Source organism: Castor canadensis, chromosome 9, assembly GCF_047511655.1.
Source record: "Castor canadensis chromosome 9, mCasCan1.hap1v2, whole genome shotgun sequence".
Classification (NCBI taxonomy): domain Eukaryota; kingdom Metazoa; phylum Chordata; class Mammalia; order Rodentia; family Castoridae; genus Castor; species Castor canadensis.
The window spans coordinates 115,829,803-115,847,010 of NC_133394.1; the positions used below are offsets into that span (position 1 = coordinate 115,829,803).

At 37.4% G+C, this 17,208-nt stretch overlaps 1 protein-coding gene across 2 annotated transcripts in view; it reads left to right on the forward strand.

Moving 5' to 3' along the window:
* Window positions 1–17,208, forward strand: part of Txk (TXK tyrosine kinase) — a 64,446-nt gene that overhangs the window by 26,715 nt on the left and 20,523 nt on the right. For both annotated transcript variants that reach the window (XM_020158462.2, XM_020158461.2), the window contains 4 exons: window positions 2,879–2,933; window positions 9,523–9,602; window positions 10,501–10,628; window positions 16,218–16,292. In XM_020158462.2, coding sequence (XP_020014051.1) covers window positions 2,879–2,933; window positions 9,523–9,602; window positions 10,501–10,628; window positions 16,218–16,292 — 338 coding nt within the window. The remainder of the gene's footprint in view (window positions 1–2,878; window positions 2,934–9,522; window positions 9,603–10,500; window positions 10,629–16,217; window positions 16,293–17,208) is intronic.

Below are 17,208 nucleotides of genomic sequence, written 5' to 3' on the forward strand. Positions count from 1 at the left end.
CATGAAAAAAAATCTCTTTTAACTTTTAGCATCTGAATTAAATAGATGAAATTCTGAAACACCATGCTCTCAACCTCACCTAAATTATAATTCATTGAATCTCTTTACTGCTTAGTAGAATTCTGCATTATTTTAAAGGACAGTGAATTTATTATATACTTCTATCTGGCTCTTGGATAACTACTTTGAAATCATTCTAATGATATCTACATATAGATAAATTTTTTATTTATATTTAAATTAAAAATAATATTTATATTTAAGAACATATTTACTTATGTTATTTATTACTATAATAAAATGAATACAAAGTGAAAGTTAGTGCCAACGCTATAGCAGGTGAAAAATATTATTTAAAAACAGAATTTATGTTAACTTTTCCCTTTTTCAGCATTGTTAGATAGTCTTGGTTTTTCTCAGATTCAACTTATTTTGGTGAACTATAATCACGATCCTCTTTTTAACAACATTTTACATCCTAACCGGTGGGTACCCCTTTATGCTGGTTGAAAGAATTCACTTATTTTGAAGAAATTTCTTTCTACACAAGAGGTCTCTGACTCATCTTGAAATTCTTTCCTCCCAATGCAAATTAAAACCACACTAAGATTCCACCTCACCCCTGTTAGAATAGCCATCATCAGCAACACCACCAACAACAGGTGTTGGCGAGGATGCGGGGAAAAAGGAACCCTCTTACACTGTTGGTGGGAATGTAGACTAGTACAACCACTCTGGAAGAAAATTTGGAGGCTACTTAAAAAGCTGGACATCGATCTACCATTTGATCCAGCAATACCACTCTTGGGGATATACCCAAAAGACTGTTACTCCAGAGGCACCTGCACATCCATGTTTATTGCGGCACTATTCACAATAGCCAAGTTATGGAAACAGCCAAGATGCCCCAGCACTGACGAATGGATTAAGAAAATGTGGTATCTATACACAATGGAATTTTATGCAGCCATGAAGAAGAACGAAATGTTATCATTCGCTGGTAAATGGATGGAATTGGAGAACATCATTCTGAGTGAGGTTAGCCTGGCTCAAAAGACCAAAAATCGTATGTTCTCCCTCATATGTGGACATTAGATCAAGGGCAAACACAACAAGGGGATTGGACTATGAGCACATGATAAAACGAGAGCACACAAGGTAGGGGTGAGGATAGGTAAGACACCTAAAAAACTAGCTAGCATTTGTTGCCCTTAATGCAGAGAAACTAAAGCAGATACCTTAAAGCAACTGAGGCCAATAGGAAAAGGAGACCAGGAACTAGAGAAAAGGTTAGATTAAAAAGAATTAACCGAGAAGGTAACACCCACGCACAGGAAATCAATGTGAGTCAATGCCCTGTATAGCTATCCTTATCTCAACCAGCAAAACCCCTTGTTCCTTCCTATTATTGCTTATACTCTCTCTACAACAAAATTAGAGATAAGGGCAAAATAGTTTCTGCTGGGTATTGAGGGGGGAGCGGGAGGGGGTGGAGTGGGTGGTAAGGGAGGGGGTGGGGGCAGGGGGGAGAAATAAACCAAGCCTTGTATGCACATATGAATAATAAAAGAAAAATGAAAAAAAAAAAAAAAAAGAAATTCTTTCCTCCCAAATTAATGGTCATTAAAAAGTCCTGAATGATGTTCACTGTGTAACACTGTAGTTACTCTCATTTCCGCTAGTGACCAGTTGAATTTCTTTTCTAGAATCATCTGTAATCATCTCATACTCTCTGTGGTTTATCATTTTAAATTTTCATTTTCCATTTGATGACATCAATATTATAGATAACCGACCATTCCAATTTAGCCGCTGCTTCCCACTGTGGAATGTTAGCGGAAATTCACATGTTGCAATGGGCTCTATCCTGTCACATAGAGGACTTTCAGTTAGCCACCATCTGACCACCCACGGTGACTTGGTGCATGGGTTTATATATACATACATACACATATATGTATATATACATGTTTCCTTCCACTCTACAAAAAACAAACAAAAAACCCCCAGTATTTCAGGTAATACTAGATTAAATTTAAAATTATTGTTAAAAAATCTTGTTTTGAAATGAAAGTTTTCTCAATATTTTTGCATTTGTTTTTCTACTATCTTCCTCTCTTTTCTATATAACATGCTTACTGACTAGGTATGGTCATATCAAACTATAAACTTATAATATTATTTAATTATACTTACTATGTGTACTTCCAATATTCTAGTCACTTGATGACATGTTTAATACAGAGGAAATAGAATAATCAAAGGCATAAAAGAGCTTGGTGAATTTGAGGAAGAAAGAAATCCCAATGTGGCCAAAGCCCAGTAAGTGAGGGGAGAGCTGGGCAGAGATGAGGCAGGAGAGGGTGTTTAGTCGTCCAGGTACTGTATAAACTACTAACTCCACTAGGAGGTAATGTACCAGGGGATTCTGGTAAGTTAGAATGAATTTTAATTTTAGAAGGGGAAATAGTACCTCTAAAAGCATGCAAATAGGAAATTCCTGACAGGAAATCAAAAATGGTTATTTTTTCAAGCTCGGTGTTTGGTGAAGACAATGTCTTCTTAACCACACACATTTTATGGAATTTTATATGACATTACATCATTCCAAATTACCTGCACAATCTAAGTGTGCATCAGAAAGCTGAATTAGCTATGATAGAAAGAACTAGATGTTGGCTTAAAATTAGTAAAATTGTTAAGCTTAGCTTGATGAATTAACCTATCGTAGTACATTGTTATTTATCAGAAATTTAAAAGTCATAACTTTCTAAGGTCAGTTCTGAAGACAGACTGTTAAAGTGAAGGAAATATGGTAGGTTTCTTTATCCTGAAAAAGTAAGTGTAAAATTTAAGAATCATTTTTGTTGTTTTACAGGTGGTACCATAAAAACATTACCAGAAATCAGGCAGAACGTCTGTTGAGACAAGAGGTAATTCAATGTATCCATGAATAAATCTGAAAATTTGCAAAATTTTGGAGGGAGGTACATTAAGAAGACTTTAATCAACTAAAAAGGAGTATTACTTCTTATTTTTGTAAATCTAAAATATTGTCGTAACTTCATCCCTACTACAGTTTCTGACATTAGATCTTGTTTTCCATTGACCTGCATCATAATTTCAGAAACATGTTGCTCCTGAAATATTTCAACTCCAACATCCTGAGCTTTCTTAATTTATTCAACATGCACTCTGTCAGTAGAGACTGTATTTGACTTGCCCATAAAATCTTTGCAATCAAAGGCAATTACGTATACTCTTTAACAAAGAACTTAGCTTAGACTCACTGAAAATACAAGTAGAGACAAATACATGGGGTCACCATTTCTTTGTTCTTTGGAAACAAAGGGGTGAGTCAATAGCCAAAATATCAAACTCAAAACAAACTTACTCATTTAGGTCAAACCAAAACAAAACTGCACAGAGTTTAAATTTCCAACTGTCAGTCAATATTAACTGTGGGGAAATGCAGAGTCAAAACCAGAAACTAAGTACTTAGTACACAGTGTTATGTCGTCATTGTGTACTACTGTTGGATGTTGAGGACATCTGGAAATGTGAATGAGAATTACTTCTGTATCTAAACACTCAATGCCAGTAATGGCTCAGGATGCAAGGAAACCCCCTTCATAGTAGAGCGACACATGTGGAGGAAGAGGGAAAAAAGACTCCGTCTCAGGTGATGGGGGGCGTGGAGGTTGGACAGGACTAGCTCCACTTGGTTAGAGGAAGTTGAGTGTGGCAGCAAACATGGTGTCTGTCTGGCATGTGTGGTCACAAAGTGATACTAGTAGATCACACATGGGAAATTCAGATGCTATGACAGGCAGGCAGAATCAAGGAGAGTCCAAGAGAAGGTCCTCAGTAAGCCAGTTGGTTATCGTTCACACAGCCCAAATCACAGGACTGTGTACATCCAGCAGGAGATTTTCTGTGCCTGGAAGGAAGTCAGACAAGGCAGAGATCTCAGATCCCTACAGAGTCTGGAAAGGGAATTATGTAACAACCCCACATGTTCACCGCACAGATGGAACAAATATTAAAATTTGGCCATGACATTTCTAAAAGAACGAAAGATTTACAGACACAGTGGAGGCCCACTCATCTTTCTTTGTTATCCTCCACGCCCCAGAGGCAAGCACCATAGATGGGTGAGCTCTCATTTTGTCCATGTGTTTATATTTTTCTCATCTATGTATGTGCATAAGCAAACTGCAGTGTTGTTTCATGTTTGACATTCAACATGGAGGAGGTCATATGTATGTTGATTTTTATTAACATTAGGTTTTCACAATTCATTATTATGGTTACATGTGGATCAATTACATTAACTACGTAGTATTTTGTTATCAAAGTATGTACAAATGTATCCAATGCTGATAGACTTTCCAACTGTTCCTATTACAAACAGCAATGCAGTTTGTAAATGTCATCTTGTACTCAAGGGTGAAGGAGTTATTCAGTCATAGGGTGTGTGCAGATCTAACATCACTAGGTATTTTCAAGCCTTAGTACAGAGTATTTGTGCTAATTTTCTCTTTCTTTCTTTCTTTCTTTTTCTTTCCTTTCTTTTCTTTCTTTTGCAGTACTAAGGCTTGAACTCAGGGCCTACACCTTGAGCTACTCCACCAGCCCTATTTTTTTGTGAAGGGTTTTTCAAGATAGGGTCTTGCTAACTGTTTGCCCAAACCATGAGCTTCAAACCATGAGCCTCTGAGTAGCTAGGATTACAGGCGTGAGCCACCAGCACCAGCTCAATTTACATTCTTACAGAAAGGAGATAAACTGATTCCCTACATTCTTACCTGTAGTTGGTAGTTGCACATTTTTCTTTTGGTAGGAAATTGTATCTATTTGATTTCATTCATGTGGTGCTGGGGATCAAACCCAGGGCCTCGCACATGCTAGGCAAACACTCTCCACTGAGTCACATCCTCAGCCCCGGAACCTGTACATATTTTTAAAGATGTACATTTCCTTGATTATAGTAACGCCCATTGGCCAGCTGGGGTTATTGTCCTGTGGCATGGCCATTTACATGCTTTGTTTATTGTTCTATAGCATGTTTGCCTTTTAAACTGATAAGCCTTAAAATCTTTCTCTAATTTATATATTTTCTGATTTTTATTTTTTAAAAAGTGCTTGGATAAAGCATTTAAAATATATTTTTCTGGCCAGCTGTAGTGGCTCAAGCCTATAATTCTAGCTATTTGGGAGGTAAAGATTGGGAGGGTTGTGGTTCCGAAGCCAACCACGCATAAATGAAAGACCTTAAGGATCAGAGGAAAGTATGGCTTTAATCTTTACGGATATTAAAATGTCCTCCATAGGGGTTGATGAACTTACAGACCCATCAGTCACATAGCGGTCTCTGCTTCTCTCCCACCCTTTCCAGATAGCACTTCATATGAAACATCTGGATCTTTCCTGTCTGACACCTCATCTCGGTGTGGATTTGAATTTCTCTCTTTCTCGTTTCTTTTTTTTTTTTTTAACTTAAATTTTACTTCTTTTAATTTGAACTTATCTTCTAGGGAGGTTGAGCATTTTTCAGACATTAAATTTTATATATTTGTATTTACTTTCTTATAAACTTCTGTTTCTGTCCTTTGCATAGTTTTCTACTAGGTTTTTGATGTTTTTCTCAGAATTTGTAGGGCCTTTGTAGCTATATTAAGGAAATTAATCCTTTATGATATGTGGCAATATTTCCTACAGTTTTTCAATTATCTTATGGTTTCCTGGCATAAATAGTATTTGACATTTTTATGTTTGAATTTATCAGCAGAGTTTTTGAAGGGTTGAGCAAGTGTGTCAGGGCAGAATTGTCTCCCTGCCCCTCCAAGGTTAAAAGAAAACTCGTGTTTTTCTTGGTTGAAAAAACTTCTTGTTTCTTGTACTCAGGTGACTTGTTTTTTATACATTTATATCTTTGATACATTCATAATTTTTCTTGGTGTAGAGTGAGGTATGGATCTGGCTTTATTTCTAGATGGTTACCAAATGTCCATCTTTCTTGCATTTATTTACATTGCCTCCTTCATCATAAAGACATTCCGATTTTGGATTATATCTGAACATTCTACTTGGTTTCATCACCAGCCTGTCCATTCATGTGCTGCACCACACAGTTTTAAGTACTGAGACTTTTCTGATGTGTCTAGTTTCCTTCATTATTCTCAAAGTCTCATTAAAAACAAAAATAAAAATAAAAACCCCACCTGTTGGTTGTACTAAATAGAAGATTTTTGGGTGGAAAAATTTTCAAGCCCTGGAAGTCAGTGGGATTTAGGAACCAGTTTGTTCCAGGACCCAGATCTGATTACTCATAAATAAAATAAAATAAAATAAAATAAATAATAAAATAAAAGCCATATCTTAAGCAAAAATAACCTTAGGTGGCTTAAACTCCGAAAGGGAACAGCAAGCACTTTTTTATTGGGCACATAGGTCTTACAAATTTGTTTTTAAGTTTATTTTAAGGTACTTCAGCTTTCACTTTGCCATAATGAATGTCTTCTTGTTTTTATTTATGAAAGCATTTGAGTTGTATGAATTAATTTTGTAGTTGATAACTTTGGTGAATTTTCGTATTTTTCGTAATAGGATTTTCAGTTCTTCTGAGTTTCAGGTGTATAATCTGAAGCAAGCAGGCATGATTTTGACTCTGCTTTCATTGTGTTAAAGCAGGACTTGAGTTCTTGCCCCTCGTTGAATTGTACTGGCTAGCGTCCCAAGAACAATACTAAATACAGGCTGACGGTGGTCCTTGATTTCATTTGGAGTGATTTCCACAGAAACATGTACTGGACTTGACACTAAAGTAAATAATCGCTATTATATTAAGGAAGTGCACATACAGTTCTATTTTACTGAGAAGTTTTGAAAACTGACACCAGAAGTTGAAATTTGTCAAGTGCCTTTTCAATGCCTCTAGCCATACCCCTGGGCTTTTTCTCCTCAGATTTGTTAATATAATGAAATTTACAAGGCTTTTACATCCCTGTACATAATTCTTCTCGGTTTTGGTGTGTTATTCTTTTGTACTATGAGATTTGGTTCTTTGACGATTTGTTTTCTCTTTTGTGCAGTCTTGGCTGGGTTACTGGTTTTGATATTAAGACCACTTTAAACCAGGCACAGTGGTTACATGTATAATCCTCGCTGCTCAGGAGCTGGAGATCGGAAGGATTTTGGTTCAAGGATAACCAGGGCATAAATTCAAGACCCTATGTAAAAAATAACCAAAACAAAAAGAGCTAGGATGTAGTTTGAGTGGCAGAGCACCTGTGAGCAAACACAAGGCCCTGAGTTCAAATCCCAGTACTGTCAAAAATAATTACTTTATTCATAAATTTATAAGTATTTTTTCTTTTCCTGTGCTCAGAGGCTGAATAGTTCAGCCTCTATACAATGGTTTTTCTTTAAGGTTTAGTACATTAAAATATGAATCTATGGTGGTTTCTAATGTTTTGCTCTTTAAAAATCATATCTGATTTTCTATTCAATAGGTATATAAAGATTTTTATTCAGGTGTGGTAGTGCACACCTGTAATCCCAACATTTGAGAGGCTGAGGTAGAAGCATTAAGAGCAAAGGCCAGCCTGGGCTACATAGTGAGATCCTGTCGATGAAAAAAAAAAAAAGATATTCAGTTCTTTTGAATTAAATTCTAAGTTTTTGTGTTTGTTAGTTAATTATCCATTTAATTCAGTTTTCCAAATTGATTATATAGAGTTGAGTACATTTTTAATTTTCCTGGATCCTTGGTTATTTTTATATTGTGACTTATTTGTGATAGATTTTTACCATTAGTTACTGATTAGACTAATTAACAGCTTCTTGTTTTTCCAGACTTTGAACTTAATTATTAGTTTATCATGTTTTTGTTTTTATAATTTATTTTCTTCTACTTTGATTTTTATTAATTTCTTTTTCTTTACTCAGGTTTATTTCATAGTTCTTATCCTAATTACTAAGTTGGATAGTTTACTTATTTATTGATATAAATGGTAAGATCATGAATTTATTTCTGATGCTGCTTGAACTGAACACAAGGGGTTCTGGTCTGTGATGTTTCAGTATTATTTTTTGTTAGATATTTTTGTTTTTATTTTAGTTTCCTTAAGTTATGTAAAATATGATTAAAAACTCTATAGGTGCAGGGGCATTTTCTTGTAGGGTTTGTTATGAATTTCTGATTTTATTGCTTTCTGGCCAGGAAGTAATGTCTGTGTGTCTATACATTTCCCACGCTGAAGCTTTCAAAGAAGAGACCAGTACATAGTACAACTTTATTTTCTGCTATTTTGTGTAATGTATGCTATTACATGTACACGTCTTGTATCTTGTGTCTAATATGGTATATAACACAACCTTTTATACCCTATAGCAGCTCAATATAAACTAGATATTATCATTTTAGATAACTATAAGAGATTCTTTGGTTAGAAAAGTTTGACCAGGATTGGGCGTGGAAGCTCATTCCTGTAATCCCACCTACTAGGGAGGTGGAGATCTGGAGGATCATGGTTTGAGGCCACCCTGGCACAGTGTTAGTGATAACCCATCTCAAACAATAAGTTGAGCGTGATGATCCAAGTGTATAATTCCGACTAAGCAGGAGGTATATAAGTAGGAGGACTATGTTCCAGGCCAGTCTGGGCAATAAGATGAGACCAATCTGAACAATAACTAAAGAAAAAAGAAAAGTTTGACCAGGGGATGAGGCTTTTGTCTTGGTGAGACTGAAGGAGACTGCTTAGTGTGCTAAGAGTTTGAGAGTATTGTGTCTTCATAAGCACTCACACCCTCGGGAAAGCAGAAATTCTGTATATCAAACAAATAAAACAGTCTGGCATCCAAGGTAGTTGAAAGCATCTGCAGCTTTATTTGAGTCTCCAGAAGACTGAGCACAGGAGCCAGCTCTTAACCTGGCATCAAGCTGATGCTGGCGACCTTCCCCTGCTGGTCTGTTTTCATCCCTCCCACGCCCTACAACTCACTCCTCTCAGCAGCCTCACCCAGAGCTGTTCTTTCTCATGAACTCTGATCTCTGTTCCCACTCTCTGCCCTTCTAGAAACATCTGTCCCCACATTCCTTATCCCACCTGGAACTCTGGCTCCCTTCTTCTGAAGTACAGTCTTGTCTGTCTTTGAACTGGTCCTATCCATCAGCTATTTTTATCTGTCATCCTGATCAATATAACAAAAGTAACTAAGTGGTGGGTTCAAGGTTATCAAATACAGACCTTTTCTTAGAAAAAAACAGGGGCAACAGATGCTGTAAGTTCATGTCCAAACAGTTCTTTTAGAATTATGACTTCAAACCTATAAGCGGGATGGGGGGGGGTGTAAGATTCTATGCATTTGTAAAAACAACCTCATTCTTTATAGCAAGAATATAGTAAGTCACTTTCTTATAGTAGTAAATAGCACAGCTTTGGTTTTCATCAGTGAGATGTAGCTTTGTGTTTCTAAGATGGAACAATCTTTTACAATGAATAAATTGTTTTGTAGGCTAAAGAAGGTGCATTTATTGTCAGAGATTCAAGACATTTGGGATCCTACACAATCTCTGTGTTTATAAAAGCTAGAAGGTGAGCAATTATAATTTTGATTACTATAGATATAGTCTCTGGGGCAATCATTTATTAATGATGAATATGAGAGCTTAACTGAGGGGGAAGATCACTGGCCTGGAAGTTAGGACAGCTAGCTAGTCCATGGTGTGTCCCTGACATGCTCTGTTTGACATTAGATAAGTTGGATAAACTTTTCTGCCTTCCCTTTTCTCAATCATCAAGTGAGGGGGTTACAGTGGCTATGGCAGACACTGTTGGTGTCACTGTGATCCTGTCATTCCTTCATCTAATCTGGGGTTGACCTGTAGAAGTCTTTCAGTGAGGTTCTGCCTGAGAATGAGCTCTGACTCCAGACTAGGCTTGGAAGTGCCTAAGAAGTAACGTCCAGGAGCAAGCCTCCATCAGGGAGGAGTGGGAGTTGGTAGATAAACATCTCAGCTTCTTTGCAGTTCAGTCGGACAGTTCTGAGGCAACTTCCCCAGTCTTTCATAGACTCCTAGAAGGATGGAGCCCAAGATGTTCATTGCAGTAACCTGCTCAGTAATGTCCCTGTATTGGTTTTCCTGACTTCCTGTCTCACATTTCCTCCTTTGGAGTGCATTTGCTCATTTATTCAACCAAACTTTGATATTCAATAAATATTTATGCACGTTCTGTAACGAGAACCACTTTTTTGGGACATTAGACTTGCCACCTAGACAAGGTGGCTGAAGTTATGCTTAAATCTGAAGCTGTAATACTTGAGGAACTTTCCTAGGATGGTCAGGTATCTGATGAATCCACCAATCCTCTGTTCAGTGTGTAGTGTTGCTCTGATGGGAATTTGAGAATTGCAGTCTTATTGCTTAGTGAATTGGCTTAGTTCTAAAGTGATCTGTTGTTTTTCTACTAATTCATATTTTACTGATTTCAGAAGTACAGAGGCTATGATAAAACATTATCAGATTAAAAGGAATGACTCAGGACAGTGGTATGTGGCTGAAAGACACCTCTTTCGATCAGTCCCTGAGTTGATCTGGTATCACCAGCACAATGCAGCTGGTAAGTGAGGCGCTGGTGAGGGGCTGGAGAGCCATGCCCTTCACAGGAAATGCATGCTTGGTGTCAGATACTCAGTAGGAAGAAATTTACCTGTAGACCTCGCTTAAGATGTTGAAATACAATCCGTCTTCTGAGCAACTGTCCTCATTGATATGTCTTTCTAGTAATGGGGCAAGAAGTGAGAAAAATGATAGGTGACAGAAGCAAAAGTCCATTTAGCTATTATGCATTTGTTCTGGTAATTTATATAGGATTAAATGTAATGGGATTTCAAATACCTAAATAATGATTTGTCCTTTTCTTTGTCCTCATAAATCTGCTTTCTACTTTAATTAATTGTCACAGGACATTACCTTTTAATCTCTCGTTCTCCGTTCTTTCTTGTTTGAAGAACAGAAAAAATTATACAGAACCCAGCCTTTCATAGTTACACCATGACCTAAATATGCCAGAAGAATATTTTAACCCTCTTCCACAGCTATTGTTGGCTCTCACTGCTATTTTTTCAAATCTATCACCCGTAGAAAGATACAGGATCCAGAAAGTTCCACCACAATTACAGTCACCTCTCTGGCCTTCACCCCTCAACCAGCCTGTGCTGAAATAAGTTAAGCTCAGGGGGGAATCTTTTTACCTCAGCATTATAGAATTTGGAATCCACTGTTACTTTTCACATTGTTTTGACTTCTTGTCATGTGATGCTTTTTCAGTTTTCACTCATGAAAAATTGTGTTGCCAAAAAAATCTCTTTTGGAAAGAGGCCACATTTCCTTTTATACTCATTTTAAACATCAGGAATAAACCCAAGGGAATTTGTATCCACTTATGGGATGATGGATTTCCACATGGTCGATGGAGTTTGTTTAGAAAGGGCAGGGCCCGAGGAAGCCATAGTTGTGGCTGGAGATAGAAAACTTGAAAATGAGATCAGTTCTGATGTTTCGTGTTTGTACTTCTCTTCCTCCTTCCTTCAAAGGAAAAATTTAAGAAAGAATGGTTATGTGGTGAGATTTAAAAAAATTAAGAATATAAGCATATACTGGCATTGAAAGATGTGAATGGGAAGTTAGGTTTAAAAAGTTCAGAGCAGTGTATTAAGATCATAATCCCATTTTTATTTTAAAAAGCATGTATAAACACACTGCACAGAAATGCTCTGTTAGTGCTTAGGTAATAATTTTTAAACAAATAAGATTATAATAGACTACAAATTGTTACTATTTATCTCTGGGAACTGAGACTGGGAGTAAGGGACAGTTTTATCTTCTTTGTAGATGGCTTAGAATTTTATTTTTTATTACAATGCACATATATTATTCTTATAATGTAAGAAAATACATTATATAATTAGAAAATACATTATAATGTAAAAAAATACTACAAAGTTAACTCCTTAAATAATAAAACTGGATCAAACAAGAAAAAGTAAAAATGGGAATGGAAAACATGTAGCCATGGTGCTGTTTTTCTAGAGAAAAGAAAGTAGAAAATAAATAAGAAAACAAGAATGAAGGATGATGAGGGTAAGAGGAAAGTCATGGGATCCAGAAATAATTGATCTTTGTTAAAGACTTACTTTGAGTCTGACTCTGTTCCATGTGTTTCATGTGTATTTATTTAATCCTCAGAGCAATCTTATGAGACAGGAGCTGTTGATATTGCCATTTTACAGATGGGGAAACTGAGGCAGGCAGGAGCTCAAGGTCATGTGGATGAATAAACATCTATGCTGAGATTTGAGCTAACAGAAATCTAGGTGCCCATTAGAGTCACTGGCTCTAGAGTCTGCATTCACTGCTACGGCATCCTCAGAAAGAGACAACCTTATTTTGGAGAGTTTAGTTTTAGAATTGACTGTGAATTGGTACCCATGACTGTCTTGTTTTGTTTTGGCCACTGGTCATTTTCTTTAGCCCATGACAATTTATCTGCTTATAAGAAGTAAAACCAATGCAAAGAGGGTGACAGACTTCTTTGTGTCACAGAGAGATAAGACATCACTAATCTATTGGTAGTAATTCCCAGGACAAAAATATTTGGCAAATAAAAACTTTGAAAGTAGAAGCAAGTGTTAGGGTCTTAAGGAAATTCATTTTTGCATTTTTATTCAGATCATTTATTATACTCAATTAGGTCTTCAGAGTTGCTGGGAAATACCATTTTCTGTTCTCTGAACCTTTCCCATTCTCTTCCAGATTTTTCCCCAATATTGTCACTGGCCTGTTGGTGGCCATCTACCTCATTAAGAAAATGAAAGTAATCAGGCACAATGCTCTTCATTTCCTACTCCTGCCACCATGCCAAATGCCCTCTCTCCCTCATTCCCTCTAACAGTGGTGAGGCCATGTCTGACTCTTCTTCCCATTGCTCCTCTCCTGCTGGGACTCCTCTCCACTATTACTTTCTCAGTAGCTCTTTCATTTCTTTTCACCATCTCCCTTAAGCCTGTACTTGTTCAAGGCTTTCATATTCTAAAAACAGAAACAAAACCCTCCTTTGAACCATTATCCTTTCAGATATCCTTCTTTAGTTAGAGCCATACTTTGGGGAAAAGTATGTCTATATCCACCATCTCCAGGTCCTCACTTTCCATTTGCTTTTCAAACTTCTGCAATCTGGCCTTTGCCTCCTGTAACAATGACTCCTATATGAGCACAGTGCTGCTTTCTGGTGCCTATATTTTCAGGTCCTGACGTTCAGGTCTGCTCTTAGTTATTTTGACATTTTGTTTTCTTCTTTCTTCTGCTCCTCCTTCTCTTTTGTCTTCTTGTTCTTCATCTTCTTTTTTTCTTTGGTGGTACTGGATTGAAGCTCAGAGCCTCCTGCTTGCTAGGCAGCTCTCAAGCTACAGCAACACCACCAGCCCCTTTTTGTTTTAGGTTATTTTTCAGATAGCATCTGACTTTTGCCCAGGGCCAGCCTTGAACTGTGATCCTCCTACCTATGGCCTCACTGGTGGCTGGATGACAAGCATGGGCCACCACATGTGGCTTATTTTGTTGAGATGGAGTCTTGATAACTTTTTCCACCAGACTGGCTTTGATCTCCACCTCCTGAGTAGCTGGGACTCCAGAAGTGAGCCCCTATGTTGGGCTCCCTAAATGTTTTGACGTCACCCTTTCTTGATTTTCTCTAACTCAGATTGTTCCTGTGGGTCCTTCTCTTCCCTTAACCACTGAGGTGCTGCAGGGATCCATCCCTAATCACTTTTCTTCTTAGCTAAGGCTTTTCTCTTTGCATAATTCTACCTGGTAAACACAGACACTTGGAATCCCTGGGCTATGAGCTCCAACGATGAACTAGAATGCTTCGTCTCACACCATCAGTCTCCCTACAAATCCATACTCCTCTTTCTATTGTTTATCTCTGGGAATGACACTATCAGCCATCCAATTGAAGGGGCTGGGATCACAGAGTTAAGCAGATGTTTTTATTTTGCTCAACATCTAGCTTCTTATTAATTATCAAGTACAATCAATCATTTTTATATTCTAAAGGTGCTTCCCTGACTCTCCCTGCCTGCTAGTGCTGCCCTAATCACTATGGCAGCCCATTAACTGCTCTTATTTTCTCCAAAGTTCATTTCCCCCAGTGCACCTCTGTGTTACTGTCAGAGTGATCTATCAAAATGTGAATAGGAATATGTCATTCCATCATTGGGACCTTTCAGTGCCTCTCACACCCTTGCTGGAAAATGTAACAATGCCTAGCATGGCTTAAGAGGCCCTTCATAACCAGATTTCGATTTCTTGCCTCTTCCCCTCTCTCTCTTTTCCTTCCTTCCTTCCTTCCTTCCTTCCTTCCTTCCTTCCTTCCTTCCTTCCTTCCATCCTCTCTTCCTTCCTTCCTTCTTTCCTTTCTTTCTTGGCTTTGAACTCAGGGCTTTGTGCTTGCTCTGCAGGCACTCTTACCACTTGGACAACACTGCCAGCCCTTTTGCTTTTGGTTGTTTTTGAGATACATCTTGCTTTATGGCCAGGCAGCCCTGGACTATGATTCTCCTATTTGTACTTCCCATTGTAGCTGGGGAAGGCATGCACCACTGTGTCTGGCTGTTGGCTGAGATGGGGATCTTGCAAATCTTTTGCATGGGTTGACCTTAAACCATGCTCCTCCTAATCTCTGCCTCTTAAGTAGCTAGGATTACAGGCTGCTTCTGTTCTTTCAAGTACCCCCCTTCATGTGTCACATCTCTCTGTATCATCTCATGCATCTGCCTCTCCTATAATGTCCTTCTAAGTATCTCCTCATGGGTTCACCCCACTTGTCAGATTCATCTCAGGTGTCACTTCCTCTCAGAAGGCTTCTTTGAATCCACATGTGTTTGGAGCTCTTTCTCTGTGTCCCAGAGAGCCTGTGTGTGTCTCCAGCACAGTACTTATTCCTTTTATGTTTGAATGGCCTCTCCCTGTCTTCCCTCACTGAGATAGAGCTACCTGTGGGCATTTATTTAATTCATCTTTGGATTTTCTGGGATCTTTAGGATCTGTCTGGAAGACTGTTTTGTATACAATAGGCACTTAATAACTGCTTATTTCTGTTATTATAGTGACTGAGCTTATTTCTGCCTTTTAGACTTCACACATGCTGTTCCATCTACCTGGAAGGCTTTCTCTTCCGATTTTTGTGAGATGGCTTCTTGTCTATCAATGTCAGCGTAACTGTCATCTTGTAAACAGGCCTTCCCTGAGTACCCACCCTGAAAGCACTATATTTTATCTATTCTGCCTTGTACTCATTGTCATCTACTATTTCTCAAGTGTTTTTGCATTTTCTTATTTTCTTTTCCCACTAGAATGTAGGATCTGTGTAAGCCAGGATCATCACCAGTGTATTCACTGCTCTTTCTCAACATCTAGACAGTACATGACTCATACTAGGGTTTCAATGAGTATTTGTTGAAGAAATAAATAATAAATGCTTATTGAACTAAATTGAAATTGACTGTCTAGAATTCTGCACATCAAATGAAGTCTCATTCACTCTGCCATGCTATTTTTCAAAAAATAAATTACTTCCAAAGAGTGGACAACTTGGTGGTAAAATGAATTAGTGTAGAGTAGCATTTCTGGACATATATTTGACTTGGAAATTGCATCTGACAAGGGGATAATTTGGGAAGTGCATAACAAATGTATAAGAACATATAGCTTATTTTATAATAGAAGATCTTAGAAATAATTTAAAGACACCTTTATAGTGAATGGTACATATAAATTACATGCTTGGTAATAAGCTTATAACCAAACACTTGCATGTATTTACATGAATTGGATGTTATATACTTTCAGTTATGCAGATACAGCTTTTTGCAAAAATGTCCACCAAAGTGACAACAATTTATCTCCAGACACTAAAATTTTGTGAGAGCTCTTTTTGCTATCTTTATACTTTCTTAGAGTCTTTAAATTGTGTACAATGAGCGTCAATGGTTATGGGAAAAATTTTAAAATGTGAAATATAAGCAACCAGATTAACCTGTAGAATAAATGATAACTCCTAGTTATTTAAAGACTGATGCTGTCTTCTTCAGGTCTTTTTTCTACATTAGTAACAAGACTTGAGATGTTGATTTTTCCTCCTCCTTAGGTCTTATGTCTCGTCTCCGCTATCCAGTTGGGCTGATGGGCAGCTGTTTACCAGCCACAGCTGGTTTTAGCTATGGTAAAGTATGCACATGTGCTGAAGTAAGACATCCAAGCCAGTGAGGAACCTATCCTCACATTCTTTACAGTCTCTGTTCTTCTGAAATGTCTGCCTTAATGCGTTTCTTTTCAAAAAGTTTAACTACCCTGTCTGAGATGTTTAAATAATGCATCTTTATAAAGGTGATTTAAACTTCGGGAAGAAATGTTTCAATTTTACTTCAGGTTTCACTATACATTATCACGAGTCTTAATCTTCACCTTCTGGATAACAATTTTTATTTGGATATTAGATATCAATATTGGGATGTTGATTTCCCAGGGTGGGTAGGAAATCAAGAGAACCTATTGAAAAGAGCTGCTGAAAGTGTCCCAGACATCTTTCTTTTTTTCAAACAGAATTTGCACTAAGTTTGATCTGAACTACTTTCTAACAAATGTGATATGTGTGAATTTATGATAATAAATAAGAGCCAGGGTTCTGTTTTCTAGTTTGGTGAGATTTTTGTCCCCTTAAATTTCTGCCATTAGTGGGACTCAAATTATTCTGAAAAAAATGATGTTGTAATTATATTGTGTAAAAAAAGTAACTGGGATTCAGGGTTTTATTAGGTTAAGTGGGTTGGAGGTGACTTCAGGTGCCACGGGTGGCTTTATTATTCCTCTACCTCATAGACACTATACATAAAGTTCTGCCATTAGCAGTTTATTTAAGTTGAAATGTCCTCTTCAAGGTCTTAAAAATAAATGTTCAAAGTTTTAAACATATAGGACAGCATAGAATTCATAAGTCTGTGAATAGCTTGATTTATCTTACCTGGTTTTGACTATTTTAGATAAAATATAATCAGACACCGTCTAGTCTTTTTTGTTGGACTTCTTCCTGTCATCTGTGAATGTTGTCTGTGGTGTTGGACATGGATGGTTCATTTTCA